The following is a 16,525-nucleotide window of genomic DNA, read 5'->3' as shown; positions in this document are numbered from 1 at the left end:
TTGGAGAAAGCCGGGTGGTGGTGGCGCATGCCCTTAATCCCAGCACTCAGGAGGCAGAGGCAGGCAGATCTCTGTGAGTTTGAGGCCAGCCTGGTCTACTAAAGCTAGTTTGAGGACAGGCTCCAAAAGCTACAGAGAAACCCCGTCTTGAAAAACCCAAAAAAAAGAAAGAAAAAAAAAAGCAAATTGAACAGAGAATCTCAGGCACTGAAGACATGATAGAAGAAATAGATACCTTTGTCAAAGAAAATGTTAAATAAAAAAATTCTGGCACAAAACATCCAGAAAATCTGGGACATTATGAAAAGACCAAATTTAAGAATAAGAATGATAGGAGAAAAAAAAACAGGTCAAAGGCATAGAAAATATTTTCAACAAACTCACAGAAGAAAATTTCTCTAACCTAAAGGAGATGTATCAAAATACAAGAAGCATAAGAATACCAAACAGATTGGACTAGAAAAGAAAGTCCCTCAGCACATAATAATCAAAATGTTAAATATATAGAACAAAGAAAGAATATTAAAAACTACAAGGCAAAAAGAATAAGTAACATATAAAAGGCAGACCTATTAGAATTACACCTGACTTCTCAGTGGGGACTCTGAAAGCCAGAAGTGCCTGGACAGATCCAGCACAGAAGACCATAACCAGCAAAACTTTCAATCACCATATATGGATAAAATAATGACATTCCAGGATAAAACCAAAATTAAACAATATCTATCTACAAATCCAGCTCTACAGAAGGCACTAGAAGGAAAACACCAACCTAAAGAGGTTAATTATTGTCAAGAAAATACAGGGAATAATCCCAGAACAGGAAATCAAAAGGGGGTAAACACACAAACCAAACACACACACACACACACACACACCACCACCACCACCACCAACAACAACAACAACAACAACAAACCAAAATAACAGGAATCAAACAGAAAAGATGTGAAAACAGGATCCATCCTTCTGTTGCATCCAAGAAACATACTTTAGCATCAAGGATAGACATTAGCTCATGGTAAAAGAATGAGAAAAGGTATTTCTAACAAATGGACCTAAGAGGCAAACTGGTTTAGCCATTTTAATGTCCGACAAAATAAACTTCAAACAAAAACTAAGTAGAGATAGGGAAGGATGTTGTAGAATATTATTTTTAAGATGTGTTTTTGTTTATGCTGTAGAACATTTGTTTTAAAGACGTAAAGATGTGTTGCATTCTTTTATGCTGCATTTGTTTAACTCTATGAAGCTGTGTTACTTTGCCTGTCTCAAACACCTGATTAGTCTAATAGAAAGCTGAACAACCAATAGCAAGGCATGAGAAAGGGTAGGTGGGGTTGACAGACAGAGAGAATAAACAGGAAGAGAAATTTGGGAAGAAAAATCAAGGAGCAAGAAAAGAAGAAGGACTCCAGGGGCCAGCCACATAGCTACACAGAAAGTCATGGAGTTAAAAGTAAAGAAAGGCATATAGGATAAAGATAAAACCCAGAGGCAAAGGTAGACCGGATAAACTAAGAAAAGCTGGCAAGAAACAAGCCAAGCTAAAGCTGGGCATTCATAAGTAAGAATAAGACTCTCTGTGTGATCTCTTTGGGAGCTGGGTGACAGCCCCCCCCCCCAAAAAAAAAAGAGCAAAGAGTAAAAACAACCATCTACAGAAGGACACTAAATAGTCAAAGGAAAATCCACTAAAAGGACACTGCAATTCTTAACATCTATGCACCAGAAACAAGAGCACCCAGGTTCATAAAAGAAACACTTCTACAGAAGAGATTTCTTCAGAGCACGGCAAACATGGCTCTGGCAGAACTTGTGCTTCCGGATGAGATTTTTTAATGTTTTTCTTATTTTATTTTTTCCTTTTTTTCTCTTAAATTTTGTTTTATTTGGGTGGGAGGGGGTGTGGGGGCGGCAGGCAGATGAGAAGGGACGGAGAAATGAATGGGGTCAATACACATGATGTAAAGCCGTGTCGTGGTGGTGTAGGACTTTCTTTAACCTCAGGACTTGGGAGGTAGAGGCAGGTGGACCTCTGTGAGTTCAAGCCCAGCCTGACCTACAGAGGAAGTTCCAGGACAGCCAGGGCTGTTACACAGAGAAACCCTGTCTCAAAAAAAAAAGCAAACAAAAAAAGATATATGATATAAAAGACACAGAACAAACAAATTTTAAAAAGACATTTTTTTAAAAATCAGATAAACAATTTAAATAGGACTATAACCCCTAAAAAATATAAGCAGAATTAGAAGTCTCCCAATCAAAAAATAAAATAAAATAAAAAAGCCAAGGACCAGATGGTTTTAGCACATAATCCTACCGGAATTTCAAAAAAGAATGTCAACACTCCTCAAATAATTCCTCAAAATAGAAACAGGAGGAACACTTCCCAGTTTGTTTTATGAGGTCAAAGTCACCCCGATATCCAAACCACATAAAGGCCCAAAGACACAATGAAGAAAGAGAATTACAGACCAATTTCCTTTATAAGTTGCAAAATTTCCCAATGAAATACTTGCAAATTGAATCCAAGAACACATCAAAAAGATCATCCACCATGATCAAGTAGGGTTCATCTCAGAGATGCAGGAATGGTTCGACATACATAAATCTATAAGTGTAATCTACCATACAAACTGAAAGACAAAAACCACAGGATTATCTCATTAGATGTTGAAAAGGCCTTAGAAAAAAATACAACACTCATTCATGATAAAAGTCATAGAGAGATCAGGGATACAAGGAATATACCAAAACATAACAAAGGCAATTTACAGTATGTCTACAGTCAACATCAAATTAAATGGAGAAAAACTCAAAGCAATTCCACTAAAATCAGGAACAAGACAAGGTTGTCCACTCTCTCCATACCTATTCAGTATAGCACTTGAAGTCTTAGCTACAGCAATAAGACAATTTAAGGATATTAGAGGGATACAAATTAGAAAGGAAGAAGTCAAAGTATCTTTATTTGCAGATGATATAACAGTATACATAGCAAATCTAAAAATTCCACCAGGAAACTCCTACAGCACTTTCAACAAAGTAGCTGGATACAAGATTACCTTACAAAAATCAGTAGTCGTCCTATATATAAATGGCAAATAGAAATCGGAAAAACAACATTTTTCACAATAGCCTCAAAAAATATAAAAGCAAGTGAAAGACACATAATAATAACTTCAAGTCACTGAAAAAATAAACTGAAGAAGCTATAAGATGGAACAATTGATCTCCCATGCTCATAGATCAGTAGAATTATATAATAAAAACAGCCATCCTACCAAAAGCAATCTAGCAATTCAATTAAATCCCCATCACAATTTCAACAGATCTTAAAAGGACAATTTTAGATTCACATGGAAACACAAAAAACTCAGGATAACTAAAACAATCCTGAATAATAATAAAACATACCATCCATCAAAATGGCTAAGATCAATAGCACAAGTGACAACTCACGCTGGAGAGGATGTGGAGCAAGAGGAACACTCATCCATTGCTGGTGGGAGTGCAAACTTGTACAGTCACCATGGAAATGAATATGGTGGTTCCTCAGATAGTTGGGAATTGATATTCCTCAAGATCCAGCTATACTGCTCTTGGGCATATACCCAAAGGATGCTTCATTCTACCACAAGGATACTTGCTAAACCATGTTCATTGTTCTTTTCATAATAGCCAGAAACTGGAAACAACCTAGATTTCCCTCAACAGAAGAATGGATAAAGAAAATGTGGTACATTTACAGAACGGAGTATTACTCAGCAGTTAAAAAATGAAGTCATGAAATTTACAGGTAAAAGGATAGAATTATAAAAAAGATCATTTTGGGTGAGGTATCACAGACCCAGGAAGACAAATATGGTATATATTTACTTATATGTGGCTAATAGTCATTAAGTCAATGATAACCAAGCTACAATCCTAGAACCACAGAGGTTAGGTACAGAGTAAGTGACTTGGGGTACAGATAGATCTCATTAGGAATGGGAAATAGAATAGATAGTTATGGATGGATGGGTGGGCTGGAATAGGAGGATTGAGTTGGGAGTGGAAGGGGAGAGTGGGATGAGGGAGGGAATATGGGGATAGACAGCTAAAATTAAGGGGCATGGGGGGGTCATATGGAAACCTAACACAGTAGAAGTTTCCTAAAACACATGCATATATGAAGGTGATCTAAATGAAACTACCAAATAATGATGTAGACAAGAGTCCCAATTGGCCATTTCTGATCACCAAATGAAGCTTCCAGTATTGGAACTAGTTACATCTTATTAAGCTGTTGGCCAAAAGAGTCCCATGGGAATCCTTATATAGCCCAGGCTGTTGCCAAAACTATAGATTGTTATCCACAAACTGACAGTAAGGTGTCATTGCTGAAGATGCACAGGTCATTTGCACATGGAAAAGTTGAGCTGGTACCTACATAGTGCCTTTACAAATAAGTTGTTGGTGAGGAAGGTACTTTGCATGCTACCAAAAGAGAGACATAAACACCAAGCTAGCCACAAACCTTTGATCTACAATGGTGTCCTGCTTGTAAAATATACTAGGGCAATAGTGACACAAAGCTTGTGGGAGTAACCAACCAATATCTGATTTGATTTAAGGCCCACTCTACAAGATAAAACCCATACTCCTTGGGTGACCAAGAACCTGAGACTAGGGACCTAGGGAAACCCAAAACCACCGTCCTAAAAATAAAACAAGTAAACAAAATATGTAGCAATAAAATTACTCCTGATGACAATCTGCTATACCCATAGATCAGTGCTTTGCTCAGCCATTATCAGAAATGCTTCCTCCTGAAGCAAATGGGAAGAAACATAGAGACCTACAGCTAGACATTATGTAGAGTGAGAGTCCTTGGGACATTCAACCCTAAATGAGATGTTTCCATCAAGTCCCTCCTCTCGGGGCTTAGGGAACCCCATAGAAGAGGAGGTGGAAAGTGTAAGAGCCAGAGAGGATGGCAGATACCAAGAAAGCAAAGTCCTCTAAATCAACATGATCAAAGCTCATATGAACTCACACAACTGAAGCAGCATGTGGCCCTGCACAGGTCTGCACCAGGTCTTCTGTTATATAATATGGCTTCCAGTTTAGTGTTTTTATAGAATTCTTGAGTGTTCAAATGAGTGGGTCTCTGATTCTTGGGCTCTTTTTCTTCTGTTTGCTTGTCCTGTCCAATTCTGATGCTTTTATTTTCTTATTAAATTTTATTATAAAAAGAAGTAAATATATATAGTAATCATTCAGAGACTTTAAAAACACTAAATTTGTAATAAAAGTTTATGTATTAAATAGTGTTGGAAATTGACAAACTGCTACATTGTTCATACTAAAAGATGAGTCATTATACCGTATGAATAAAAAATGATGATCTCCTGATACAAGGGTATGATTACATCCTTAAAATATACTTGTTAAGAAAATCTATAACTCAAATATGCTTCCTAAAAATACTTCCAAAGTTTAGTAACAATGGGCTCCATAGAGATAACTGTATTCCATTTCTTTTTTTAAAAGGTAACTGGAAATGATGATTAAAGCAGGGAGCTACATTAAAATTTAAATACACTAGCATCTTTGAATTCAAACATAGGATAGTTTTCAAGCAGTAAATAATGATCATATTATACTCGTTGGTCTTTGTCTGTCTTCAAAGCACAGACCTCCTCCTGGCTGTAACACTCAAACGCAAGCCACAAGCCCGTGTGTCTTAATTTAGTAAGAAAAAATTATGCTTGAAAGAAGCCTTGGAAACCATCAAAAATTCAACCTCTCACGGCAAAGACAAGCAAACCAGGGCCCAGAGAGAGCAAGCATTTTGCCCTGGGTTATACAACAAATCTGAATCTAATGGCTAAGTCTCTTTGCAACTCTGCCAGTGCTACACCCACTAACTCTTTGTATTGTGGTACTGAAAGGTGGCATGCTAAGTCATCAGGCAAGATTTGGGAGTTAGTCTTTCTTATACCCCATTCTTGGGCAGTATACAAAATGCCCTGAACACTTTTGCCCTATGCAAGTTACTGAGCTGGCTGGGGTAGGAGGTTTTCAGGACCTCACCTCTTCTTCTCGGAGCTTCTGCTTCCTCTTCTCTTCCACTGCAGCCCTCTTCTGGTCCTCTCGCTGACGCTGCTCCTCAAGTTTTCTCCATCTCTCCTCAATTTGTTTCTCATACTGAAGTTTGGCTCTTTTCTGTTTCTCTAAGATCTGCTGTTCCCTGGCAGCTGAGAAATGGAAGCATAAGTGTAATTTCAAGAGCTCCTTATGCAAACTGAGTTAAGACCAAGAACACAGAAATAATCTGGTGAAATCCTAGGATGCAGTAATTAAGTTAAGTGGTGTGGGGCATGTCAAATATGTTATCTCTGTGCCTTGTTTCTCAGTTACACAGAGAGAGTAATAACAATATGGTGAAGAAAATGATACAACGCATGTAGAACACAAAATGTTTCTACAAAGAGGAATTGTGGCTATTATTGCTATCATTAAGCCAAACTTGTATACAACAGCTAAGCCATACAGTGACTATAGTAATGATAGTTTAAGGGTACATTCAATAAAATCATGTTAAATGATCATGCACAGTGATCTAGGCAAAGCATTAAGATACATAAAGCCTTGTTTTCCCATCAAGCCATTTACTAAGAAGCCCTTACCTCTACTTAGCAGGCAAGGGAAAGGATCCCTGGAGATAGTGCCTGAACTGCCCAGGAGGCCAAACAAGAATTCAAAAGCTTCTTGTTCACCTTAATACAATAGGGGAAATTATCATCTACCTGCCTCACATCACTCCATGGTGGTATCTCCAGCCAATTAGAAGTTAAAAAATAAAAGCCTTTCTCAACTGGGAATACTGTGGTAATGCAGAAAATGGGTGTTGGTTTTTACAGTTCTCTTGAGGATGGCTCTTCTAGATACCAAAACTGAAGGTGAGCACACATAGTGGATAAATGAGGGCATCAAGGCTTTCCTCAGATCAAAGGATGCAATGGTTTTTTTGTGTGTTTGTATGTCTGGGTGTTTTGCCTGCATGTATGTATATGTACCATGCATTGCAGTACCCAACGAGACCAGAAGAGGGCGTTGAAACCCCTGGGACTGGAGTTACTGACAGTTGTGAGCTGATGTGTGTTCTAGAAATTTAGCCTGTGTTCTCCGGAAGAGCAGTCAGTGCTTTTAACCACTGAAACATCTCTCAAGTCCCATTGGAGGCAATTGTTGTCCATAGCTCCAAGGATACTGATTAGGACATAATGGAGGTCCCATATTTGGAGAGTAAATGAACTGTTTAGAGAATTATGCGGTGTTTGTGATCATTGCCAGTCACTGTGTGAGTTCATCCTCAATTCTCTAGACTTGTCTACCAAGTCTTAGTTCTCTTCCTATTCATTCACAGATTTCTAATGACCTTAGAAAAGACACTATCTCATTTCTACTTTCTTGAACTTGAACAGCCAAAGTATACAACTTACCCAGACATTTTTCTCTTTCTTCTCGTCTCTCTTTGGCTAATCTTTGTCTCTCATCTGATTTTAAAAATCCATCCATGCCTATGAGATAGAAAAGATGATTTTCAGTACTTTATTCTTCTTTATCTACTGAGTGCTAGAGAAGGTTAGGTATATGATTCTGGGCATAGATATAAACAAGTATTATCCATAGTCACCCATTCATTTCAAAAAACTCACTTCCTATCACACATTCTCAGCCAGTCCTAACAACTCAGGGGCAGCAGTCATGGCTTCCACATGTGTTTGCCAATGAGTGGTGCAGTGGTGCTGACAACAGCCCTTTAGTTAATTCTTGTCCCAAGGCCTGGCCCTCGAAGGGTCAGAAATGCAATTAAATGACACAGAAATCTAGCAGTGTGCAGAGAAGCTCACCAATCCTATTCTAATCTGGCTTGCAGGTCCAGGGAAGAATAATTCAGGAGAGAGGAAAAGACAAAAAGTGAATATGATTTTGGATATCAATTATACAGAAAGAAAAAGATTTAATTTTCTGGAATAAGTCAATTGTAAATACATGCAAGCACCTCAGGAGAGTACCGTAAAATGTTATCCTCAAGTTTAATTTTAGTTCTTCCAAGTTTGCTTTGGTGTCAATCTTAATATCTGAGAACTACACAGGAAAAAATGAAAATAATATACTCCTATATATTTATCATCCAAATATCTGTAACAAATAAGATGAAACAAATAACAGCTACCCAAAAATGTCCAGGAACTATCCCTACATCTCCATATCCCCATCCCATTCCCCACAAGGCCCTAAAGGGTTTTCTAAATTAAGTTTAAATAAATAAATAAGGGATGTTTAAGTTTAGAATAATTTATTGTAGTTCCATTGATTGTTCATGAAAATTAGCTATATAGAGCTTAAGCATGCCGTTTTGGAGAAACAAGCTTTATTTCTAATGCAACCACATTCCCAGTATCTGGGCCCTTCTTCTCTGGGAACATCACACCAACTTCATATGTGAATACTAGTTTTCTTGCCATAGCAATATGCACTTCTAGTGCCTTTTCTATTTGTTATTCGAGAGAAGGTCAAAGAAGCCAGGCCTACCATGTAGGTACTGGAGATACAGGTAGGGAATGACATGACGAATTGAACTGTCATGATTTCCAACATATGTTTGGTTTTGCAATATAAATTATGTATCAGGATATTAAAGCTCAAGAGACAAGTACTAGAAAAATACAACCTTTGACACAAGTGACACTATCCATTTTTATTATTATATATTATAAGTAAATATATATAATAATATTATTATTCATTTTTAGTCAATTCTTAATTATTATGAGACTGCCAACAATATGAATGTCATCATGGATTTTTTTTCTTTCTTTTTTTTTTTTTTAGAGACCGGGTTTCCCTGTAGTTTCTAGAGCCTGTCCTGGAACTAGCTCTTGTAGATCAGGCTGGCCTCGAACTCAGAGATCTGCCTGCCTCTGCCTCCCGAGTGCTGGGATTAAAGGCGTGTGCTACCACTGCCCGGCTTATCATCATGGATTTAAAGACCCAGCCCCAACTCATTCCAGGCTACCCACAATGTGTCTCTTTCCAGTTTGACCTCAGCACCCTGCCCTGCACATCATCTAGCTTACATTGCCTTCCTTGTCTTCTACCACCACTAATACTGTCGTCTTTTTAACCTCACCCACCTTCAAGACTCCAAGATCCATGATGCCCCGTGCTCCATACAATTTCTAAACAGATCCATACATTTCCTAAACAGATCTCTGTAACTTGGCCTCCCTGGCAGCCTCCAGAGCTACATATAACTGGGATAGCTCTAGGTTTGACCAGTTTCAACTACCACCTCTTTCTCAGTGTCTCCAAGACACAGAACATACACACAGTGTTGTAAGGAAGCCATGAAGTTAGTGCTAGAGGAGTAAGAAGAAAACATCAGATCTTTCTTATCTTAAAACACTTTTAGGCTTTAGTCTCTACCTCAAGCTCCACTGGTATGAATTTGTTTTGTCTGAGAAGCTGTTAAAAAAAAGCCCAGGAGCCTGATAAGATGCAGCCACCAGCACCCATACCAATGTGCCTACCTAAGCTGGACCCAAGTCTTCATCAGTACACCACACCACAATCTTGATGATAACAGGTCTGCTTATAATCTGAGGCAAGTCTGGGAACTTATCAAAATGTTCTTCAATTAGAAAAAGAAAAGACAGAAAAATTGGAAAGAAAAAAAATGGTCAAAAAGCTGAAACTGCCCATAATGCCTTGAGGCTTTACATGGCTTTTCCACAGACATGTAAGATCTCAGGCTGCCCTCTTGTGGACAAATGTAAGAGGCACAAATTTCTCTTCTAGAAAATGTTTATGATCAGCAGCTTCATCATAATAGAGGTGACAATCAAGCTGTTACTATGGACCACTTGCAGCCAGGCATGGTGGTAGCATATGCCTTTAAACTCAGTCCTTAAGAAGTAAAGGCATAAGCATTATTTGTTTCTCAGACTGATAATTTGGAGTTATTTACTCAGCTCTATATTAGAGACTGATGCTGGGTATAAAATGGATGAAAGTTGTAGGACTCTGGGAAGAACTTAGGTTCCTCCTGGTTTAAGCAAGCAATTCAGCTTTGTCTCACTGATAGCAAACAGCCTAACATGGGTAATCTGCAATCTCTGTGATATCCATTTGGCAGTCATAAACTACACATAACTAAGCCGGGCAGCGGTGGCGCACGCCTTTAATCCCAGCACTCGGGAGGCAGAGGCAGGCGGATCTCTGTGAGTTCGAGACCAGCCTGGTCTACAAGAGCTAGTTCCAGGACAGGCTCCAAAGCCACAGAGAAACCCTGTCTCGAAAAACCGAAGGAAAAAAAAAAAAACTACACATAACTATTTAAATGTAAAGTAATCCAAATTAAGTACAAGTTTAGGTTGTGGGTGTAACTCATTGGTGAAATGATGGCTTAGCATGTATCATCATTTCTTTAGAAAGCATTTCCTGATGTTGGTGTTCATGGTAATTTCCCATGGTTCCTCTGGCTTAAATTTAGCTGTTTTATTATTGGTAGTATCTGATCAAATCCATGGACATTTTATTTATTTTCTGTCTCTCCTTACCTTAAGATGACTCTAGAGGTCTCTTGTCAGCCTCTGGAAGTTTGTCAGTAGTCAAAATGTAGAAGCTGGAGATGAGTTATTTACCTTTTCCTTAAATGGGATGTTTTTGAAATATTTGTCCCATTAAATAGGAGAGATATATACTTTGAGTAAGCAGGGGGAGTTGGGACTTTAGGTGCCTTACATAGTGTCATAGAGACATTTAACTTTGAAGAAAACAAATCTGGCCCAAGGATAGACCCAACCCAAAGAGGTACCTTAGCTGAGATAGCCTATTCAGAAGGTGCTATGTTAGAGATACCCTTGTTCCCATTCTAGATGTAGTAACACTTACCAAAGCAACCGCATTCAAATAAATGTGTGCCTCTGAAACACAACTTATCAATACAAAATAAAAATTAAAAAGTGATACTGAGCAAGCAAGCAACAGTATAACCCTACACTTCACTGATACACTATTAGTTGGAATAGCTTCCCGTTATCTTTGATCTGCAGCAACACATTCTTAAAAACTCATTTTGAAATGAACTTTATTAGTCTGAAGCACTCTACTAGAATATTAATGAGTTAATAATAGTCCATTATTCATGATACTAGTAAGAACTATTATTGAAATTCAAAGTTTCTAAAGGAAGCCATCTGTTTTGTTTTAAAAACTTGATTGAAGAAGTGAATTTTATTTTATTATTTATTTGGGCTTTTCGAGAAAGGATCTTGCTATGTAGCCAAGACTGGCCTCAGTCAAACTTATGGCATTCCTCCTCCTTCAGCCTTTAGGTTACTGGGATTACAGGAATATTTATTACCAGATCTCTCTAGGTCTTGGAGACCATGTTGTTATTTATTGTTCTCATAATCTACTTTCTCATCTGTTATAATCATCTGAATTGGCTTAAATGCTTTTCAATGGTGTGGAGAAATCAGTAATACCATCAAAAGTACTTCATTCAAGGAAGATTTAATAAATTTATATTATAACTGAAGTAGGTCAGCCAGGTATTGTGGTGCACACCTTTAATCCCGGCACATAGGAGACAGAGGCAGGTGGATTTCTGTGAATTCAAGGCCAGCCTAGTCTACAAATTGAGTTCCAGGACAGCCAAGGCTGTTGTTATACAGTGAAACCCTGTCTCAAAAAAGAAAAAAAAAGATGAAGCAGGCTTAGAACATTAAAGCTCAAAACACTATTATCACGAATATATAGATATCCAGGTATTAAAATATATTTTTTAAAAATGTGTATTAACAATCTGGATGTGATAGCACATCTCTTTAATCCTAGGCCCGGGGAAGCTGAGGAGAAGTGCTGTGAGTTTGAGTCCAGCTTGGTCTACACAATGAATTTCAGGCCAGCCAGGGATACATAGTGAGATTCTGTCTCAAAAAAATGCACATGAACACAAAAATGTTCTTGAAAAAAATGGAGAAACACCAAGGCAAATCCTGTATAGTTTTTGAGGCCGGGCAATAGCGCAAGTACAAGCAAGCTCATGCAAACTCACAATGAGTAAGCAAAATTGGCCAAGACAAACTGTCAGGGGTCCAAAAGCACAGTAACTAATGACACAGGCTCCTAGCCAATCACAACACACCAGCAGCGACCGCCAGTTTCAAAGTTCCTGTGGCAGCTTAATTTCCCTGACCCCATAAAAAAACAAACAAACAAACAAAAAAACCTGTTTGCAATAAAGAGCAGCTTCAGTACTGAAATCTCCCAGAGTGTGAGTGGTCTTCTCATCCCCTGCCCCGCCCCGCATAAGGCAGCAGCAACAGGCAACCAAAAACTACAACTGGTGCTTCACCTGGATGAACCCCTTTCTTTTGCTCTCTTTTTTGTGTCCTCCTTACACTCTTTTGGTCATTTTTCTTTCTTTCTTGCTGCCCTGGCTCCTGTCCCCATCCTGATTCTCCACCAGTGTCTTGAGTTTACCCACTTTGGCTGTTTATGGTGAGTTGACCCCTATTTTCCTTTTCTAAGCCCTTGGCAAGTTGGGTCTTTCTTTCCTATCCCTACATTTTCTTTCCTTTCCCGTTTGTCATCCTGGTTAGAAACTCTCCATCATAACTCAATTCGTCCTGGTACCTCCACATAGGGGCTGACCACCCAGGAGGTAGAGCACCAATAAAGGTCCTTTTCACCTGGAGACACTGTGTGAGTATATGACCCTGGCCTAACAAACCACAGAAGTATAAGTATATATACTTATATATATATATATAAGTATATATCACTATAAGTAGCACACTGAGTCTGGAAACACTGCTTTCCCTTTCCTTTCAGTCCTTGTCCTTGCGTGGACTCCCTCCCTGCCTGAGAGCAACTGACAACTTTTGCCTGGGGCCACTCTCCAGGATTATCTGAAGGCTCTCTTGCTTTACTGGAAGTCCCGAGCACTCCTTGGAGAGTGGACTGTTGAACTTCCTCTCCTAGTCTCTCTTCTCAACTAATCCAGTTATGTGACCACCTATTAAAGAACCATCAGGGCAGTGGCTGCTCTCTTAATTTACAGAAAGGCTTTGGCCATTCGACTGTGGTTGAATACCCTTTCCCTTCTGGGATTGGAACATTCTCCTAAGATGGGGGCAACTTCCATTAGTTTGACCCTTTTTTCTATACCTGTCACAGGCAACCTTCTGACATATCGTTAATTTGATGGAGCCACCACAAAGCCTTTCTTCTCCTTGTCTTCCAAGGAACCCCCTCCCACTGTGTCTATTTTTGGGAAGATATTAAGCCCTCTGTCCCTATGGAGGCTGGAGCTAGGTCCATGGCAATGTCACCTGTCCCCAAGTCTCCCCCTCAGAGTGACCTGCAATTGCCTCCCACCAACAGCTACCCCCACCAATCCTTTTGCTGTCCCTGTCAATGTGGGCCCCAATGCTGCCACTCAACCTTGGGTCCCTACTCCAATTGTGGATTTGGCCCTAATTAGGAAGGCAGCTAATGAGTCCGGCCCTGATTCCCCTTATTTTGAGCAGGTATTCAATGAGCCATGCAGCTTCAAACCCATTACAACTGGTACCCCATGTTGAAGGCAGCCCTTCACCCTTCAGGTTTGCTGCAATGGCGCTCAGCCTGTGATGATGCAGCAGAGACCCAAGCCCATACAAACTTAAAATTTGGACTTAATGTTACCCTCAACATGCTTACTGGCCGTGGGCAATATACTGATCCTGTATCACAATCCATGATTGGCCTGCATGCCTATTTCTAATAAGCATCTGACTTAGTCTTCAAGACCCTTAAATTTTATAGGCCCCAGGACAGTGTAGGCTATTTCCTCAATCTTGTCCAGCAGGCTGCAGAACAATTTCCTAAATTTTTGACCCATGTCACCAATGCTGTCAAAAAATGTAAAATGTGTCCCATCTGGCCCTACCAAGGATATCCTTATTAAACAGCTAACCTAGGAGGGGCTCAATACCATCATGCATAATTCCATTGCACCTGTTAGAAATGAAGATATTTGTAAGTGGGTCATGGCCACCCATGACATTGATACACAGAAAGGGATCATTTCTGCCCTTATGGCTTCCATCAATGCCTCGGTTAATGCCAAACTTGACAAGAATGATAATTCCGCCCCTCCAGACCGTAATTGCTGGGAATTGGACAGTCTGTCCACTTAGTAGGGATTGTCCCAGGGCTTGTCCAAAGACCAAATGCCCTTAATGCCAAAAGGTCTATCATTGGGTATGAGACTGGAGAAGCTCGCAATAACAGCCTTTAAACTCCGAACAAAGGCAACCCTCAGCCCAGCAAGTAAGAGGAACCACTGGCCCAGCAAAATCAAGTCTTTGAACCCTTCTCATTTTTCCTCACTCTCCCATAATGACCATTTTTCTAGATGGTAAATCCGTTAAAGGACTGGTAAATACTGGGGCCAATGCCACCATCAATGATGCCAAAGCCTCCCACACTGGAAGTTCAAGGATGGCCCCACCATTACTGGGGTGGGTGGCAACTCCACCTCTAAGACCACTGTTCACCCAGTTCATTGGAAGTCCTTAGATGGTAACCAAGGCAAATTCCACCTTATTGTGTCAGGTGCACCCCCCCCAGTACCCTTAAGGGATGGGACTTTTAGGAAGAAATGGGTGCTGTCCTTATTACTGATGATAAACCCCTTTATGAAGATATGTCACATGACATCTCAGGCCACTCAGGGCAACAGTCCTGCTGCCCTCACTATACAGGGCCTAACCCCCAACTCTAAGGGCCACTGATCATCATTCTAATATAGTCATCCCATAACCTGTAGCCTTAAATTGGCTCACAAAGAAAATAGTATGGATGGATCAGTGGCCTATTGTGGATCCCAAATGATCAGCTTTAAAAGATTTGGTTAAGGAGCAACTTTCCCTCGGTCATATTGAACCATCCCATAGAAGGTTCAATACTCCAGTATTTGTTGTTAAGAAAGTCAGGCAAATACCATCTGTTACAAGACTTGAGACAAATTAATGTACTAATGGAAAAAATAGGGTATCCCCAGGAGGGCTTGGCACATCCACATGCTATCTTCCAAGGGATGGCACATTTTAGTAATAGACATTAAAGACTGTTTTTTCTCAATACTGCTGACACCACAAAATAAAGAGCGGTTTGCCTTTACAGTTTGGGAGCCTTATGTACATAAACCTGCACAACTTTACCAATGGAAAATCTTATTGCAGGACATGAAAATCAGTCCCCTAATTTGTCAAATATATGTGCAACAAGTCCTAAAAATATTCCTCACGACATATTGGTAATCCACTATATGGATGATATCTTATTTGCCCACCCACACCAAAAAAGGATTTAAAAAATTCTACCCTAAATATTAGATAATTTAAAGACTCTTCACATAGCCTCAGAAAAAATACAATGGGTACCCCCTTTTTCTTTCTTGGGGTATCAGATTAGTTAGACAATATGTCTACTCAATGTCTCCATTGAGGTGCACCCAAGGTATTCTTATGTTAAACTCCAGGAATTATGTGGCACTGTTAATTGTCTCAAACAATTTCTCCCTATTCCTGATGAAGAAATGAGAGGTTTGCTTTCCCTACTGGAGGGCCATTTCTTTCCTTCCAATGTTTAACCTTGAAAGAAGAAGCTAAAGGGGTGTTGACAAAGGTTAGCAAGTTTGCTTATTCTGCCTCCCTACAATGGTATCACTCAAATACTTCTTTAATGGCACTTGTCCTATGGACAGGAAATAGAGTCCTCGTGTTCTCTGGCAATATGTCCCCCTAATGTGAATATATTTATCTCATTCAGAATTAGGACTCCTTATCTCCAAATTTGATATAGCCTTCATTAATGCCTGCAGGGCACGAAAGACTGTGAGGAAAATACTGAGATGGGAGCCAGACAAAATCATTCTCCCCTTCTCCATGCAAAATGCTCAGTACTTATGGACAGATGCTTTCAATTTTCAACGAATGATGACAGGTTTTCCGGGCATGCTGGATAATCTATTTTCCTCGGGACAGACAACTTTCTGCCCTCCCCTTTAGGAATTAAAAATAAAAAATTATGCCACACCATCAAAAAATGCCATCCCCCACACCGCTATAGCCTTATAGATGACAATAAAACTAATTTTGGGTTAATAATAATGAGCGTTAATCATATGAAAAGGGCCTATACCCAACCAAATCCTGGAGCAGTACAACTAGAAGAGTTATTGGCAGTCTTTAAGGTATTGAAAATGACTCAACTGGAAACCGTAAATATTTTCTTAGATATCTGCTATGCCACATAAGCATGCAAAATACTATCTTTTGCAAAATTAAAGTCCCAAAAGGATCCTATCTCCAAAATCATGCAAACTATTCAAGACTTATTACAGTCCAGGACACTCCTAGCACATATACCACATCAGATCACATACAAGGCTGCCAGAAATGCTAGCCACAGA

General features: G+C 39.5%; 1 protein-coding gene across 12 annotated transcripts in view; it reads right to left on the bottom strand.

The window, feature by feature from the left end:
• Map7d2 (MAP7 domain containing 2) overlaps positions 1-16,525 on the bottom strand; it is a 105,277-nt gene that overhangs the window by 49,138 nt on the left and 39,614 nt on the right. For 8 of the 12 annotated variants that reach the window (XM_038316497.1, XM_038316498.1, XM_038316500.1 and 5 more), the window contains exons 2-3: positions 7,494-7,571; positions 6,082-6,245 (exon numbers count right to left, since the gene is read on the bottom strand). In XM_038316497.1, the coding sequence (XP_038172425.1) occupies positions 6,082-6,245; positions 7,494-7,571 (242 nt within the window). Of the gene's footprint in view, positions 1-6,081; positions 6,246-7,493; positions 7,572-16,525 lie in introns of those variants that run through there. The other 4 variants (XM_038316494.1, XM_038316492.1, XM_038316493.1 and 1 more) reach the window with 1 other exon arrangement.

The sequence above is a fragment of the Arvicola amphibius genome, chromosome X (assembly GCF_903992535.2).
Source record: "Arvicola amphibius chromosome X, mArvAmp1.2, whole genome shotgun sequence".
In the NCBI taxonomy this organism is placed as follows: Eukaryota; Metazoa; Chordata; class Mammalia; order Rodentia; family Cricetidae; genus Arvicola; species Arvicola amphibius.
The sequence above is the reverse complement of the archived record's forward strand: the minus strand, read 5'-3'. Positions and strand labels throughout refer to the sequence as shown.